This window comes from Danio rerio, chromosome 5, assembly GCF_052040795.2.
Source record: "Danio rerio strain M-AB ecotype USA chromosome 5, GRCz13ab, whole genome shotgun sequence".
Lineage (NCBI taxonomy): Eukaryota > Metazoa > Chordata > Actinopteri > Cypriniformes > Danionidae > Danio > Danio rerio.
The window spans coordinates 18494759-18513503 of NC_141025.1; the positions used below are offsets into that span (position 1 = coordinate 18494759).

At 38.4% G+C, this 18745-nt stretch overlaps 1 protein-coding gene across 50 annotated transcripts in view; it reads left to right on the forward strand.

The window, feature by feature from the left end:
* The window catches only part of fbrsl1 (fibrosin-like 1), a 571252-nt gene that overhangs the window by 483350 nt on the left and 69157 nt on the right, over positions 1 to 18745 (forward strand). For all 50 annotated transcript variants that reach the window (NM_001443006.1, XM_087252062.1, NM_001443007.1 and 47 more), the window contains 1 exon segment: positions 12967 to 13015. In NM_001443006.1, the coding sequence (NP_001429935.1) occupies positions 12967 to 13015 (49 nt within the window).

The window sequence follows — 18745 nt, forward strand, 5'->3', positions numbered from 1 at the left end:
ACATTGTTATTAGTAGTAATAGCTTTAGTAGCGTTATAATATTTCAAATGTATTAGTATTAAGAGTAATAATAACAATATTTGCTTAATAATATATAAAAGTATAATGTAAGAGTATTAATTTAGTTAAATGTTATAATATTTTATATTAATTTTAATAACATGTTAACAAAACAAAATTACCACACACATAACCCTAAGTTATTTAAATGGATAGTTCACCAAAAAAAAAAAATATTTATTTAACATTTACACACGCTCAAGTGGTTCCAAACCTTTATGAGCACCAACTTTTGTCTGTTGAACATATATGGAGCTAATAATATGCCAAAACAATCTGAACTGGGATTGTGTTAATTTGAATTATTGACAATTGTAGATGAATAAATCTGAATTTTTATATGCCGTAAAAATTTTTTGAATTGCTTAATTTTGAATTTGAAATTCATAACTTGAATATTGAACATCTGAAATTTATATAGACCTATTTTCAAACTTCAAACAAACTTCAAACATGTTTTTGGTGTTCTGAATTCATAGACTGCAGCAGGCACGAGCACATATAGGGCTCAACCTCACCCTATCCAGTTTGTAAAAATACAGTTTCAAATTTTTAAGATGAAGAAAATCAGAACATCAAATTCAATTTTCTAAAATTTAAAATTAGAAAATCAGATTGTGAAATTCAAACAAGTCATATCTTTAGATCAAATGGGATGGTTTTGGAGAGGGAGTTAAATCACCAGAAAATCTAATAAATAAATTAAAAGCACACAATTAAGAAAGTTACTATTAAAACAAACAGCGTTTTCTGAGTCAAACAATATTCATGTTTTGTAACTGAATAACAAAAAGTCAAATTAATCAACAAAATTAATCGTTATTGAAATTACAAACTGTATAATTTCTCAAAACGCATGCAAATGATACATTATAATCAGGACTTGACATTAACTGATTGAAAATAATTTTCCCAGATAATAATTCTTAAAAGCAGGGTTCGACAATAAAGATAACCCAATATGTATGCGATCTTAGAATTGAGATGCAACACGACTGACAAAAATAATTGCGCTCGCACGAGCTGTAGAAAGCAGGTGAATACCAATTAAGACGATGATCACTTGCGCTAACAGCTGATATGATGTGCACGACTGAAATAAAAATACATGTCTCTCCAGTTTCTTTGCATGAAGCAACCGTGCCTAGAAACACAACTGATGTGTCGGTTCTCTTTCAAAACAGACTAGACAAAAAGGGATAAACATGCACCCACAGTCTTGGAGCACCAGATTTGTCTTCTTCTAAGCAGCACCGGTTGCTTTCGCTTTGACCATTTTTTTACAGGTTATTATTGGGTCTAATGTTAACCTTGTGTGTGTGTGATCATTCCTTTATCACGCACAGTTTTTCTTGCTTTCTTTTGCATTACTATGGTTTAACAATCATTTTTTTACAATAACATTGCTTAAATGGAAGATTACCTCCCCATTTATGTGTAGTTAACTGGTGATCTGGTAGGACAGATAGCCAGGACAGATTACTGTGCATTTGTTTTGTTAAATAAAAAGCATAGTATACTGCTATATTTTGCTTGTTTTGACGCTTTTAAAATTTGTGACTAAGAAATAATTAATTATTTATGTTTGGTGTGGTCAGACATACATTTGGTAAATTAAAATGGTGAAATAAAACTAATTGTAATATTATGAAACCCTGACCCATTTGCTCAAGATTATTATGCAAGCTTATACACGTCACGTGATAAGGGAAAAGAACGAGGAGGCATGTGGACATAACACAAAATATAAATCAAGTAATTTTAGTGTTTCAAAGTCATATTTATGTGTATAAAATATATATTCACAACAATAAAATTGTGGCTAGTAATGTTGGTAAACTAGTGGCTGGGGATCAAAAAAAAGTTAATGTCAAGCCCTGATTATAATACAGACTTGGCATCGCAAATCCTGCGATGTGACTATTGCGAATGATCACATTGCGATATCAACGCTGAAACAATATTTTGTGTAGCCTTACTCCCAATTGGTTCCAAACCTTTATGATCTTCATATTATTATATTTTAATATTTTGTATTTTGTATAATATAATGTAATTCTAGCTGAATGTTCGTTTAAAAAAACTGAAATAATGAAAAAAACTAAACGGTTTTAAAGTTTGTTTCAATAGTTAAAGCATAAAATAAAAAATAAACAACAAATGTGATGAATAATATTTAATAATGGGTATTTTTCCTGATTATAGAATTGTTAATATTTGTTTTGTAGTTTTAATATTAAAATATATATTTGATGCAGTTTTGATATGACAGAATTACCACACACACAAAGCATCAGCTTCTCATCGTGTTGTTGCCAAGCGAGAGTTCAGCGGATAAGTCGTTCTCCAGCTTCAGCCAATCACAGCTGACGTGGAAAGAGGCGCTCGCGGCGAGCAGCACAGACTTGTGGGTAGGACTGCATTTTGCACGGTCACCCAGTGGAATACATTATCATCTTAATGATGCTTTAGGTGCAGATGCATGTCTAATGCGCTGGTGTGGGAGTGTGTGTGTGCGTGTGTGTGTGTATGCGTGCTGTAATCACTCTCACACACACACCTGTTGGACTGGAGGCGGTGTGTGTGCGGTGCGGCTGATAGCAGGAGAGCGAGGGGGGGAGATGTAGCGCCGCTCATGATAAACGAGGATGTAGGAGGTCATTAAGCAGAGCAGCGAGAGGAGGAGAGAGAGAGAGATGGAGAGAGAGAAGGACAAACACGGGGAAGATAATTAATTTGGAGTTTCATTAGCAGGAGCTTGTATGCCTGGATGACTGCATGGGCACAGCGGCGGGCAAACGTAGTCCTGGGGAACTAGAAAGCAGCGTTTGAGATCACTGAAAATTCAGGTGTTTTCCTAGACTCCACTCATGGAGGGGAAAAAAGAGAACATTAGCAAGTCTTCTGCTTATTAGAGGATTTTACTCATTATTTCTAGGATGACACGCATGTACAGATACACAAATAAGCTGCATCCCAAATTGCATACTTCCAAACTAAATAGTACACTAAAAACAGTATGCGAGCCGAGTAGCATGTCTGAATTTATCAGGGCCGGAGTGGGACTCCTTTTCAGCCCTGGAGTTTCAAGCCTCAGACCGGCCCACCTCAGTTCACGACTGACAATATTAAAATAAAGTCATTTCCAGTTCAGTTTCTAATTACACTATCACGTCTTTTTTTTTTGAGAAAACAGCTGGTTTAGAACTTCAAATGTTCAATAACCCTAACAGTATTATATGTCTTAACAATAAAAATGAAAAAAAAAAATCAAATAAATACCTAAGACGAGGATCAAACCCAGGTCGGTGGCGTCAAAACCTAACATGCTAACCACTCGACCACAACAGTTATATGATCATTAACCTGCAGGCTGCATCTTGGACACGAGGCTGCGAGAAAATAAATAAAAAGAGCAGAGCTGCAGTGAAATATTGAATAAGAAGACTGTGGCCAAGTAAATAAATACATTAATGTAAAATGTTTGACTGCTGAGAGCAACAGATTCTGGAGCTAGGGACACCGGTCCTCGCGGCCAAAAAACAGACTGGCCCACCGGGAATTCTCCCGGTCCTCCCGATTAGCCAATCCGGGCATGGAATTTATAGAACAGTATGTGAAAGTATCTGTGAGCCCTACTACTACCAGCGAGATTCTGAAGTGCGCATCGAATGGTCACTATGCTATCCCATGATGCACCGCCAGAGATTTCATGAATGCGAGTGAAGCGACGCATGTGAGGTCACATTATGATGACAAAATGGCGGATGTAGTATGTTCGAGTTCCATTCATACTACTTCCATTCAGACTGTTCAGAACATACTTTTCTAATGGCCGAGTAGAACATTTACATTCAAATGCAGTACCTACAGAGTAGTAAGGCAATTTTGGACGCAGCAATACATTTACGTACATACATAGTCGGTCGTTCCTTTAAATCTCAGATATGAGCAAATCAATTATCTAAAATATTATACAAAATAAATTCAATTTAATAATGTTATTCATTTTTATTGTATTGTATGCAGATGCACATTTGAACTGCTGATTCAAATGTAATCACTCGAATTGAATCGGCGTTATCTGCAGTTAGATATGAGCCAGTAGGTGCCTTCTGCGTCTACTAGTATAGGCTCAGCAGGACGTAATCATTCAGACTTCAGATCCAGATCTGTTTTTACATTACTGTGATGGTTGGGTTTAGGGTTGTGTTAGGGTTAGATGTTAATAAAATACAATAAATGGAAAGTTTCATAAATAACATGAAAAATTCTCATTAACTTAGCCGCAGCCATATGTGATCTATAGCTGATTACTCTTTTTTTATATATATATATATATATAATTGAAATTATATTTCCCAATTAATGTTTAATAGAGCAAGGAAATTTTCACAGTATGTCTGTGAATAAAAGTTTTTAATTTTTTAATAAACATTTTAAGGTCAACATTATTAGCCCCTTTAAGCTTTATATTTTGTTATTGTCTACAGACCAAACCATATAATAAATATGGTGGTTGGCATCATTATGCTGGATTTTCACACATGTCAAAAATAAATATATAAATAGCAATGTCATCATTTAATTAATGGTTACATGGATTCCATGGATCTTTATAAAATCTGTTGTGTTCTTTTTTTTTTTTTTTTTGGGTTTTATATTTTTTGAGCCAAATCTCAAAACCGTCCTATGATGTGACTCATTTATAAAGGTCAATTAATGCTTTCAAAGTAAAAAAATAAATAAATAAATAAATGTAAAATTTATTAATAAATGCATCAGGCATCAAGTTGCTATTTTAGAAAAAGGCAATAGTATTATTTTCCATCTGAATATTTCTAGGAACATGACAACTTAATATATTTTGTCACTGAAAACCATGTCTACTCTTGTGAAACTACTGTATATGCTCATTTTAAGTCAATCAATTCCACTAAAAACTTTAATTAGTTGGAGGACCCATTCAAGAACATATGACTGAACCTTTATATCTTCTCAAACATCATACAAAAAACACATAAATATATCTATTTTTCTTTCACAATTCTCTTACAAAAAAACCTTTTTACTGACCATTTGTCAACCACACAGTCAAGAAGAGTCAAACACTTACACAATGCAAGTATTCACATAATGTATTGTATAACAGTATCTTATCCACAGTCCACATTCATTTCAGTAAAAAAAAACAGAAGCAAAATGTTGAGGTTGATGTGGGTTTTTAAGAGGGTGATGACTGAGATGTTTATCAGCCCTTTGCTGAACCCTTTTCAACATGATGTTACATAAACAGAGAGAAAATAGAAGCCTGCGAGGTTCTGGACAACATCCTGCCATTAGAAAAGAGAGAAAAGATGAGTGAGGAATGATTGCTGATGGGCCAGAGGAAAACCGAGGAGGAGTTTGAGCGGCAATGATAAAACGGGCCTGATCCACATGCTGAAATCAGTGTTTTGTAGAAGAGGTCATGGCATTGTTGTCAGGTTAATCAGAGGACTGTGTGGCAGAGATCTTCAGACCAGCTTGACCCTTTTTCTCTCTCTTTCTCTCTCTCTGATAATTGATGCCATCTGGCCATCCTGCCCGCCGCTGGCAGCATGACATTGCTCCAGTGCCACACCTCTCTCTCTCTCTCTCTCCCTCTCTCTAAAGGCTCCGCTGTGCCACCCTCTCTTGGCTCTGAACCCGCAGGTGTCAGAGGTGAACAGAGAGGCGTGAGGAGGGAGGAGCGGGGAGGAAATAAGCAATTTGCTGGTTCTGTGATGGATTTTAGTGGTTTATTCAAGAATATATGTTGCTGGGCTTTGTACAGTTTTACTGTGTATCATGTGTTAAAGGACACTTTACATTAATCAGAAGTGATGTTTATAAAAAAAAAAAAACGTACTGTATTCTTCGAAGACCTTTTTTAAAGTATCAGAACTCTGATAAACCAGAATAATTTTCAATATTCATCATGATTCAGAAGATACAGAAATTTCAACATTGCCATCGCGATGATATTTTTTAATATATATATATATATTTACAATGTACTATTTGTATTTTAAAGTGTAATAATTATAATCGCAATCTTGTATTATTTCATTTTTTTAAATGGAGCTTTGCTGAGAATAAAACATTTTGAGAATCTTACAAACCAGACTTTTGAACGTGTAACTAAATATACTATAATTCCATGTTATAAATTTTTATCAAAGCAATCCCTGATCACATGGATTGACAAAAATGACAAAATATCTTTGTTGCTGATGTCACTTTGTAAAGAAACACTACTTGCCATTACCAGCTCACATATTGTGCTTTAAGGTGTAACGGAGGCCAGCTAGTAAGTGCTGTGCAGGTAAACCTCACTCCTCTGACCTCTAAAAGGTGCTCTGGCGACAGATGCTAGAGGCCATGGTCTTTAGCCTCCTTGTTAGAGCAACCGACTCCCATGCGGAAGGTCGCCGGTTTGATACCAGCTCGGAGAGGGTTGGGTGGTTAAAGACCGGAGGGGTTACATTGGTGCCGTGACCCGGATGGGAGTGAGGTTTAGGGGGGTGAGTGTAACGGAGGCCAGCTAGTAAGTGCTGTGCAGGTAAACCTCACTCCTCTAACCTCTAAAAGGTGCTCTGGCGACAGATGCTAGAGGCCATGGTCTTTAGCCTCCTTGTTAGAGCAACCGACTCCCATGCGGAAGGTCGCCGGTTTGATACCAGCTCGGAGAGGGTTGGGTGGTTAAAGACCGGAGGGGTTACATTGGTGCCGTGACCCGGATGGGAGTGAGGTTTAGGGGGGTGAGTGTAACGGAGGCCAGCTAGTAAGTGCTGTGCAGGTAAACCTCACTCCTCTGACCTCTAAAAGGTGCTCTGGCGACAGATGCTAGAGGCCATGGTCTTTAGCCTCCTTGTTAGAGCAACCGACTCCCATGCGGAAGGTCGCCGGTTTGATACCAGCTCGGAGAGGGTTGGGTGGTTAAAGACCGGAGGGGTTACAAAGGCATAGTTTTTGCAAGCATTTTTCACCAAAGTTTAACACTTTATGACTAAACAAAGGGCGCCAATGTGAGTGTGAATATTAACACACAAACACTAGATGTAAAGGAGTATAAAACGCACTAGTTTTTTTGGTTTGATCTGTTGCATTAAAATCTGGTCAACCAATTCAATTCATGTTTATTTCTATAGTGCCCTAACGTAGATTCTGCCAAAGCAACTTAATATAGAAGTTCTAGTAAAGTGAAAGTTGAAGTTCAGTTTAGTTTAGGTTTCCCTGCTGAACGTCTAAACACTGATGAGCAAATCCATCAATGTGCAGCTCCATAAATCCCAAACCAAGCAAGTCAGTGGCGAGGAACAAACTTCACCAATTGTCCGAAGTAAAGGAAAAAAACTCGAGATTGGCAATGAGATTGACATTTTGTACACCTGCTTTTATATGCTGAAGTTACAGTAAAATAGTAAATAGGTCTAGCTGAGCGAGTTGAGTGAGTTTCAATGGTTTTACAATTTGACTAGTTGTTTGTGAGCTTAAGTGGTGGATGTTAAACAGAATTGCAAAAACTTGCAAGATAAGCACGCAAGGAAATGTGAGATGGTGCAACAAATGAGTGTCAGAAGCATTACGTTGGTCATCGCTAACTTGTGTACTGGGGTATTTTTTTTTAAGTAACATCAGATAGTGAGCTAAAATCATCTGGGCATATGTATGCCAAAAAACCTTTCAATCGCTCAAACCCATGTGCACCAATCTTTAGTCTGCCAATGATGTTTTGGTTGACAAATACTGACTTGTGCTTATAGACCAGGGGTGCCCAATCCTTTTCTTATAAAGGGACGAAAAACTAACTTGATTGTGGGCTGAAGGTAAATTTACCAAACTATATTACAATAAAAGTGCCACGAGTAATTTATAATATTTAAAAAAATAACTACAGATCATTGCTTTTATATTAACTAATGCAGTATGTTTTATAATAAATTTATAGCAAAACAAAAACAATCCCATTTCTAACAGAATAGAGTTCAATGCCAAATACACGAGTCAAGCTGCACCTGTTTTTGACTTGATTTGATCTTGTCTTTTGCCTTGTTCTCTGCTTGCAGAGTGGTGGTATTTACATTTTTGAAAATGTAATTAACTTACATTTAATTGAAACATTTAATTTTAGTTTCAAGTTTTGGAATTTAAGTCAACCAAAAAAGACTATGTTATATTAGAAATGATGATCTCAGTTAAAGGCATTCACCTCCAACCCTCCCATCACTCTCTTCTCAGATAGGATGGTGGGCTAAATCAAAGGTTAACACGCTGGCCCTAGTTTGGGCATCTCTGCTATAAACCATTTCAATGTGGTCATGTTGTTGGCCCACATTTCCTGCTTGTTATCAAACTATTTCATAACTGTAACCAGAGGCAACTCAATCATAACTTAACATTAATACAGCTATCATAGCATTATTTATCAATATGTGGCTCTTTTAGGATTCTCGGAGGCTATAGAAATTAAAAATGTAAAACAGGAAATACTTTGGGACCATTGTTTTTGTTTACATCCCTCAAAATGGTCTATAGACCACATAAAAAAGTTGCTCCTATAGGCCATGTTAAGTTGATTTTCAAGGATGTAAATGCACAACCAAACTGCATAAAAAATAATTTTCCTTCTCTTTTTTTTATCCATTCAGCTTTGTCCAGCTTGTAAAATCAGTCTTGTTATCCAGCATCAGAAGAAGCAGTAAAATGCTCAGTTGTTTGGTGTAGTCTGCGCTCACTCAACCGACTGTCGTGATTGTTTATTTTTACAGCTTAGCACCCTTTGACTGGAATGAATCTTCCCTTTCCCGTTCCTTCTTTCAGTGGCACTTTACAGCTGTAGGCAGCAGGTCTCAACACATGACCGTGACCTTTTTTTATTTTCCCAACTCCCTCCCTCCCTCCCTTCTGGCCGTCCATCTCTGTGTTTTTCCTCAGTGACTCCTGTGAGAGTCTGGTTGTGGTCCAGAGCAGGCTGCATCATAGCCCGTAGTTATTAATGAGTGCAATGGGAGAAGTGAACTGAGGGCTGTTTTGGTATCTCAGAGTCCCAGACCCGGCCTCTCTGCCTCCAGATCCAGTATCACACGTCCTCTCGGGTCAGGCCTCCTGTGGCCCCGCCAACGCTGTTTGGCTCCCAGCAATGTGGCTTCAATTTCCTCCGTTTTGAAATGGTTATAGCCCCTCTGCTTCCTTCAGCAGGCCAGGGTCTTTGCTTTGTTTTCTCTCTCTCGCTCTCTATTCTCCTTTCCTGCTCATTTCGATCACCCTGTCCTTTAATCACCATCCGGGCCTCCTGCATCAAGTGCGGAGAATTTGTTATGAGTGACTTTTGACCTCCGGCCTATAGGGACACAGTTTAAAGAACAGCTCGCTGGCAAAAAATACAAACACTGAAACGGAGCCGCCATAAATTTCTCTTTTTCTCTCTCTCTTTACGCTCTAGTAGTTTCTTTCTTGTGTTAAGCTCTCATAAGAATACCTTTCATAGACGGATCATTGTATTGAAAGTCGTTTCTACATTAAAGGCATGAACGAACGTTAACGACAGTCTTCGCCCAAACCAGACGCTTTCTGCATATGCTACGGGCCCAGTTTCATCTGAACCTCTTTTCTTTCATGTAATCCTACGGGTGTGTGAGTTAAAGTGTTCCAGCGCTCCAGACACAGAGAGCGCTTGTGTAGCGAAAAAGCCTGCTTGCTGAAAAATTAGTCCCCTGACGTGGTGAATTATGGGGCTGAAATAGAGCTCTTTATTAATGGAGTCCAGGATTCACGTCAGCGGAGGTCTCCCAAATTATGCCACGTCGTGGGTGTGGTCTCACCGGAGGTTTCGCATATTAGACTGAGTACACATTATAAAGAGCAAGTTATTAATGGAGCTAGAACGTTGGGCTACGCAAGATTCACTGTTGTCCGTTTGCATAAGAAATTAGTGCACTACAGGGATAGTTCATCCAAAACTGAAAATTCATTTACTTAGCCTTGTCTGGTTACAAATTAGACTGCTGAACAAAAAAAAAAAAAGTTTTTTTTTGAAGAAAGCTGAGAATCTGTAAATATTGACTTCCATAGTACTTTGAAAGTCAATGGTTTTCAGCTTTTTAAAATAAAATTATAGAGTGTATAAACCAGGGGTTCTCAATGTCTACATTAAAAAGTCCAAACCTGAATTTATACTAAGGTCAAAGATCTGGAATAATTGAAATTACGTAACTTGTGATGCATGTCATGGATGTTTATTATAAACAAGTCAACACTATTTATCTTTCCTTTAATAAAGTGGCATTCGCATTCAAAACACATTAAATGCAATGCAAATGTGGCAAATCCACTAACATAAGTGCATTTTTGTACAATACTGCATATCTCAGAGATGCAACGTCAGACACAATGCACTCAATAGAGCTAGTGGTGTCAATGTGAGGAGTAGGTTTAGAAGTGAGCATTAAAAATCATGGCACCTGTCTCCAAAAAAAGCTGAAAAATACAAAAAGGTGTGTAGTAAAAACTGTAGGTGTAATAGTTTTGCGGTCCTTATATCTATATTTTGTGGAGACTGGCATTCAAAATTGGCCATGTTTCGTTTGGTAGTGACGCATCACAATTGCACTCTTTACAACTCCAATTGTTTCTTTACAAATCAAGCAGAATGGCTTTGTGCTGGCTTGTGGCAACATAAACGCATACTTATCTGCCCATTCAACTTTGAATTGTCTATTTTTTAGTATGTTTTTTTTTTCTGCAAGACCGTCTTCTTTATACATTCAAATGATCACTTTGCTGCGGTACGTTAAAGCAGGTGCGCGTGTGATTCACCTGTTAGATCACGCGAAGCCTCGTATGATCAATCTGAGTCACGTAGGAAAACTTTGAATATTTTGATTTGATTTTTATCTTGGCCTGAATCCTTTTTTTTTTTTTTTTTTTTTTTTACAAAAACACAAATAATTAAACTGTTGATTTACAAGGTTGGCGACGCAGTGGCGCAGTAGGTAGTGCTGTCGCCTCACAGCAAGTAGGTCGCTGGTTCAAGCCTCTGCTGGGTCAGTTGGCATTTCTGTGTGGAGTTTGTAGGTTCTCCCTGCGTATGCGTGGGTTTCCTCCGGGGGCTCCGGTTTCCCCCACAGCCCAAAGACATGCAGTACAGGTGAATCGGGTAGGCTAAATTGTCCGTAGTGTACAAGTATGAATGGGTGTGTATGGATGTTTCCCAGAGATGGGTTGCGGCTGGAAGGGCATCCGCTGCGTGAAACGTGCTGGGTAAGCTGGCAGTTTATTCCGCTGTGGCGACCCCACGGATTAATAAAGGGACTAAGCCAAAAAGAATATGAATGAATGAATGAATTTACAAGATTTATGCATTTATCAATGAAGGAAGTCCACAAGTTAAATCCTTAATGCATGGTCTTGCAATACGTAATGGAGTTAGGTCTGGATTAAATACCCCCACGGTCCAGAGTCTGGACTTTGAGAGTCCCTGGTATAGAGTATATAGACTAAATAGTAACATTTCATTTTCAGCTGAGCTATGCCTTTTTACAATAAATGTTTTTTTTTTTTATTTACTCTTTTTTTTTTTTTTTTTTTTTACCTTTTAGTTGATATTTAGCATTGTGATACAGATAACAACATTCCACAACATGTTTAATGCAGGATAAAGATGGTTAAAGAAGGTCAACTGTCAATGTGTTTGTTGTAATGTTTTAAAAATTGGTGCACCTAAATTACAGAAATGATAGGATTCTGACCTTGGATGCATATAAATCTAAATCAAAAGCAATAATATGGACCTTTTAAAATAGCTTAATATTAATTTAAAGCCTAATACATTTTATTTATTAATGTAGGTATTTATTTTAATGCTGGTTAAATATATACAACTATTTACAGAGGGTTATTTTAGTTGTGTTAAATGCAAATCAGCAGTAAAATAATATTACCAATTAAAAGTTCAGATCACCATTTACTATTCAATTTATGCTAGTTGGATGGATGGATGGATGGATGGATTATGGAAAAGGAAGGATAGATGGAGGTTTAATAGAAGTGAATACACATGAAGCAATAGATTGGTGAATGAAAAAAGGCAGGATATGGATGAATAGATGGTGGATGGAAAGATCTACAGTGGATGGATGGATGGATTATTGAGAAGGAAGGATAGATGGAGGTTTAGTAGAAGTGAGTACACCTGTAACAAGGTGAATGGATAAAGGCAACAGATGGATGAATAGATCGTGGATGAATGGATCTACAGTGGATGGATGGATGGAACCACAAACTTAACACAACTTCTCTCTCTCTCTCTCTGAATTCAGTCCATAGTGTGCGGTATGTAGTGATAGACTGCTCTGTTCATAGAAACAGCCGGAATGTGTGCACTGGCATTCTTTGCTACCCCTGTGTATAGTGTGTGAAGAATTTAAGAGTTCTTTCTCTTCGTTAAGAGCCCCATGTCCTGTCTGTCAATGACTGTGTGTTTTTGTAAGAGCATGGCATGTTTTCTTTTTCTCGCCGCTTGCCAGAAACTACACGCTCTGGGTACATGGAGAGGAAGGAAAAGCACACTCATGTTTAGTCTGCATAGCACTTAAGTCACTTTGTCGGAAGATTACTTTCCCCCCATTCTAATCTGCGGATAGGATTTGTGATGTCACCATCCATCACTGCGCTTTTGTCGAATCATTAAGTGTAGGGATGTGGAAAATTGCACAAGCTGGCTCTACTTTTGCACAATGTTTTACTGTATTGTCTATGTTGGCTTTGTTTGTTTGTAAGTAGTTGTTGGTTATAGGGTTTTGTGGCCCAATGGCGCTGTGTTTACCCTCAAAAAAGCTTCATTTCTTGAACATTGTCTAACTGTGTTTCTTTTCTGTTTTGCAGGCATCCGATGTAGGATCAGAGAAGCTTTTCTCGCCTACTGCACCTAAAGGTAAGAGCATGAATATTTATCGTGGGTACTATATAAGTGTTCCAAGTGTCATTTTGCCTGCATTAGATGTTCTAGAGGTTTTACTTATTTAATTTATAAAATGGAATTTAAAATGGGAGTGCATCTAGGGATGGGATGATAACTGGTTTCAAGGTTTACCGCGGTTTGGGAAAGTCAAGGTTTTAAAACCACTAAAATTTTCTGATACACCGTTCCTAAGGTATGTGTAAGGTTTTTTTTAATGTGTTGTAAAGAAATCTGTGTTTTGGAAATCAATGAAGACATCAGAAGTCAGTGATTTATTTTAAATATTTCCCCTGACATGTTTACTGCTCCAAAATATTAGCAATGTTTCCTAAAATAAAATTCAGTGGGGTGAAAATGTTTTTTTTTTTTACCCTGACATTTAAAAATAACTTATTTTAGAGCAGTAATCACAATACCTTGAAAGGGTGATATTTAAATTCAAGGTTATCATACCATCTGAATCGTATAACGGCCCATGCCTAAGTACATTTCAGAGATGTCAATTAACATTCAAGAAACCTAATATTGCATTTTGTACTATACAAAATCTCATAACTACTTAACATTGTACATTCTAAGAAGCTCTGTTCTCATTCCAGTGTGTAGTTTGGTTGATAATGTTTTGCTTCTGAAAGCCTGATAAGGTGTTTCCAAAAGCCACTATGAGCTAGGAGCTGTACTGTATTGGCAAGAGCAACATTCCTCTTGCAGGAATGATGCAGTTGTGCTTTTCTCGTTTTTTTTTTTTTTTCTTTTCTTGGATGTTGAAGTGTTTTGGCCTTGAGAGCCAAAGAGATACTCATCTTTTATCCATCTACTTTCTTAAGTCCAAAGTATACTTTAGTTTTTACACTTGCACTGGGGTAAGTGTACAATGTTCATGATGTGAATTTCATCCAGCAGCACAATGTGTGTATTGAAAGCACGCATCTCGATTTTATTGTTTTTTATAAAGCACACTTCTTCACAACATGTCAACATTGAACTAGATTGTTGATTCAGTAACCAAAAAGCAACTCGGATGGAACAAGAACAACAACAAGTTACTAATGCCTCATTTCCTCTGGGTGGTACGGTACGGTTCAGTATGGGTCACCTTTATCAGGCTTACATCTTCTTTGCCAAAAGGGTACCAATGGTACAGCCCCTCACATTTTCCGATATGTTACCAATTACAGAAAAAAGGCCTTATTTGGGTTCAAAAACAACATAAAACATATGGCAAACTTCTCATCTGCATCTTTAATCTTAACCAGCACATGTAACCACTTGCTAGAAAGTAATTCCGTCATTCCGAGTTACATAATTGTGCAAAAGGCGATGATAATAGTTAAACATGGCAAATATATACTCAAATATAATATAATCAATATTATCATATATAATATATTCAAATATATACGCGCACGCAAGTTCTCGAAAGTGAAACCATTTGCGCTTAAGACGGCCTTGTAAACAGCAACTGGACATCAAGACGACAGCAAGGTTTGTTTGAGCTTGGGGTAAACCATGGCTCGTTATTATATGTATATATTGTTATGGTGTAATGTCTCGGCAGTGCATTTAAAAATGGTGCTTCGTTTGTTTACATTCTCCTGGCTTGTGGACAAGCTAGTGAGGTATCTCTGTAAACCAATAGCGTTTAGCTGCACGTTTAGCTTCGCTTTTTGGTACCCTTTTGTTGTGCTAGTTATTTTTTGGAAAGAGTATCCAAAAAGTGATACAATACGGTTTGCTTTTTGGTAGCCTTTGACATTGGAAATGGGCATAAAAGCATACTGAACCGTACTGTACCATACCACTCAGTGGAAACTGGCCATAAAAGATGGCGAACCAATACATGTTTGCATTGATGAGTGTTAGAGGATTCAAATATATGAGTACAAAGACATGTTTATCCCTCAAACTTTTGGAAAGAAAAAGTGTAGACACTGGGTAAGGATGATTTAAAAACAAAAATGTTCGTGTAGAAGTACATAATGATAAATGTGTTAGCAGCAAATCATGGGCTGTCAGGCTCATAAGAAGAGATTGTTAAGTTTACGAGGGGTGGGTTTATGTCTCTAAACCTAAATATACCAGACAGCAAATCTCAGATGACCCGTAATCCTCTTTAAAGCCCATTGAAGTTCTGTGAGTTTATAAAATGGTGAGATGGTGCTTATTTGCTTCCATATGTTTTTGACCCATCTTCAAGTGGCTACTGGCAGGGGGTTTGCTTTTAATGCAGATCTGAGCTACTTTTGACTGTTTCCAGGAGCAGTAAATCTTTGGCTGAGAGCAGTGGGAAGTCAGACCCAGAAGTTTTTTTTTTTTTTTTTAGTTGGTTCACATCCAGGTTTTGTAGAGGAACTAAGTTGTGAAACGAATTCTGTTTGTTGCACAGTGCGGAGGAGATGTCAAGTTTAATGCCACACTTCTGTTGCCCGGCATGAGTCTTTTGGAGAGCTTTTGCTCCGCCGCTCTCTGAAAACGCAGAAAAGAGGAAGCGAGAGGAGACAAGTCAAGCTCAGAGGAAGAGTAGAGCTTGTGACTACTGTCGGGGTCTAAATTAAAGTTGTTTTTATGCAAGTATGTGTATGACTTCCAGGCATAACCATAGGAAAAGTCTTGCGCAACATCTGGCATGTATAAATGTAGATCAGAGCACATGGCTTGAGCACTACTGATGTAAACATAGGAGGTTGTTGTTGTTGTTGATGATGATGTTACTGGCACTATAATCTGTGTTACAGTTGATAGTGAGACAGACAGAATCTTTCTTAAAACCCTGCTAATGTGTGTCAAACAAACAAGCTCCCCTAGGGATAACAGAGATGATATTGAGAAAGCATGGTAGAAGTGCCAGATTGGGATTAGAAAAGACTGTAAAACTAAGAGTGGGTATATATGGATTAAGCGATTTAGGACTGCAGGGAATAAATATTGCACAAGCAAGCTGTAGAGATGACTTATCTTGCAGTAAATGCATGACCTTTAACGATAATTTCATTTCTGAGAACATAATCTGTGATGACCAATTCCAGTTCAGACTTTGTAACTGTTAATGTTCATTATAGTTCATGATAGTTCCAGTTTAGGTTGCTTAACTTTCAAAGAAGTTGGATGGTTGGAGTACTTTGAGTTCAGACATCATAGTCTTTGATATGTGCACAGCCATATCACTCTGCAGCACAAGACCGGTTACTCAATGAAGCTTCGGAGGGTAGAGCCTCATCAGTACCTGGATGGGAAAACTGAAAACCACTCAGCTATACGGGGTCCAGACAGCCTATAACAAACTGTCTATATAAACACACACACATAGACACACAACACCAAGCAAGTGCCACAGACAGCATCACACTCTTGTTTACACACACACAGCACCAAGCTCTCTCTCTCATTCACACACATGCACACACATAGACAGCAACAAACAAGCTAAACGCAGCGTCACGCTCTCTCATTCACACACATACATACGCGTGCTCGCTCGCTCACTTCGGGAGTCGGGAGCGATATTGTTAGAACGCTTGCTCCCGTTCAAAATACATCAGTTACCGACCGCTCCCGCGCTTTATTCGGAAAGTTATTCCCGCGCCGCAAGAAATCTGGTCTGGTCCCTAATGCAGACCTCTACCCCAGAGTTTCATGATAGTTTAACTTTGTGACATTTATATCCAGGGGTTTTAATACAATTCAAATTTCATTGATTCCAGAACACTTTAAGTCTAAGGGGCCATTTAAACAACAATGTTTTTAGCCAAAAACTGGAAAGTTTTCATGTGTATTGTCTGTTCTTTTACAAAACACCATTTTTTGGCACCGAAAATGCATAAATCTCAAAATGGGTTGCAAAGTAGTACTTTTCGAAAGTGCTGAATTGTCATGTCCATGTAAACACTTTGAAACGAGAGTCTATAATAGCAATGACACCATCCCATTCCAGGCAGGGTTCAGTTGGCTGGAATACCTTCAAACTGAAAGGGAAAGTAAAACATAAAATGGTCCTCTCTCATCTTCCATTGCGGTATCCCCTTCTTTTATCATCCAGAGATCTTCCATGAGATTTGAGACAGGTGGCGGGTCCAGGTGTCAGCAGTTAGCACTCACGCCACCATGCCTAGTACGCTCAAGGCTCTCGGCTCTGTCCCACTTGCTACAGCATGGGAAAAACTTGTCTGCTACATGTACATTAGCTACATAATTGTCATATAAACATAGCCTAAGAGGCCTAGAGTGTTTAGTTAAGGATCTACCTTTTTTATTTCCTGCATCTCAGTGAGACACACTCCCATTCAGTTGTTTTTGCAGTTGTCGTGATCACTGGCCTGACAAAAGCTTCCAAAGTACTTGGCAAGGAATTTTCAGCATCATTACCCTTGTTCTCGTGTTGTGTTTGTTGAATGTGGGTTATCCAGACTTTGTTCCATGGAATGCACCATTCCTCCAGGCTGTTATTCTAGATTTCGGGGGTATAGGAGCATATGTGTCCCATTACAGTACGTCCGCCGAGACCAATCTAAAGCTCGCTCGGCTCTGATCCCCAAATTGGTCTGCCCTGGAGAACTTCTGGCAGACTGATCACTCGCTTGGCTCATGTCGTGCGTTCGAGAATTGCATTACAGGGAAATACCTCGGCATGCATGTGGTGCTGCTTACGCAAATATGCATGTGTCTTTGTTTCTGTAAACAGATTTCGTGTTAGCTGGTTCTTGATTTGATTGATTCTGTGCCCTCAGTCAAGTACTGCGGTGACATACAAGTTTGGTATCAGCCAAACAGCTGTTTAGTTTTACTGTAATCTGTGCGTACATAATTGCCATGGTTGTTGTGTTTTTAGTCAAATTTAAAGGGTTGCTCTCCGTCTAGCAGTGCCAGGGTTGAATGAAGAGACTTACTTCATACTCGCAACTTAGTTAGTTCGTCTATAGTCTTGTTCTGTTGTTCTAACCCTGTCAATCAATCCATCTAATAGGATACATTCATTGTTTACTCCATATCCAGACTTGCAGTATGGTGCAAAGCTACATGAGAGGTTTGTTGGTCCTAGAACAGTGTGCAGCATCTGCCAGCAGCACAATAAGGTTAGATGCACTAAGCGGAGTTGTGAGGGGGGTTTGGTCTTTTTCCTCTTCATTTTACCCATCAGTGAAGCGGTGACGCACCCATTTTGTGTGTGAGGTCTGTTAGGCAAACCCAGGGCATGCTGGGATAGCGAAGGAAGATTGCGGTAAAAAGCCATTTGTGAAGTGGATTTCTGGTTTGCTAATCCTGATTAATTTTGACCCGTTGTGCTCATTTTAAACAGCGTATTACTGTACGCGAGAAGCACCGCCAGCTTCGGGCCAAACTGAGAGCTTAGCGGCTTTGGAAGGCTTAACAGCAGATGGCATTTTAAGCCGGACTTAATAAATTGTTTCCATTAAACTTACCGGCCCACACATAGTGGATTAGGACTGTAGAACAAAGAAAGAAAGAGAGTGAGAATGCAACAAAAAAGGAGGGGGGTAAGAGAGATTGCCACAACTGCGTAAGATCCAATTGATAACACACCAGTTTTCGCTGTTAATCCACCGTTGCGAAACAAAAATTCTGCTGTGCCAGCCAGCCCATGAAAACAAATTGACCCAACTCATTTATTATGAATAACATTTACAGTCTGTATCAGCTATCGTACCGTGTGTAATTCCGGATTAAGAGCTACGTCTGGTCGTCACA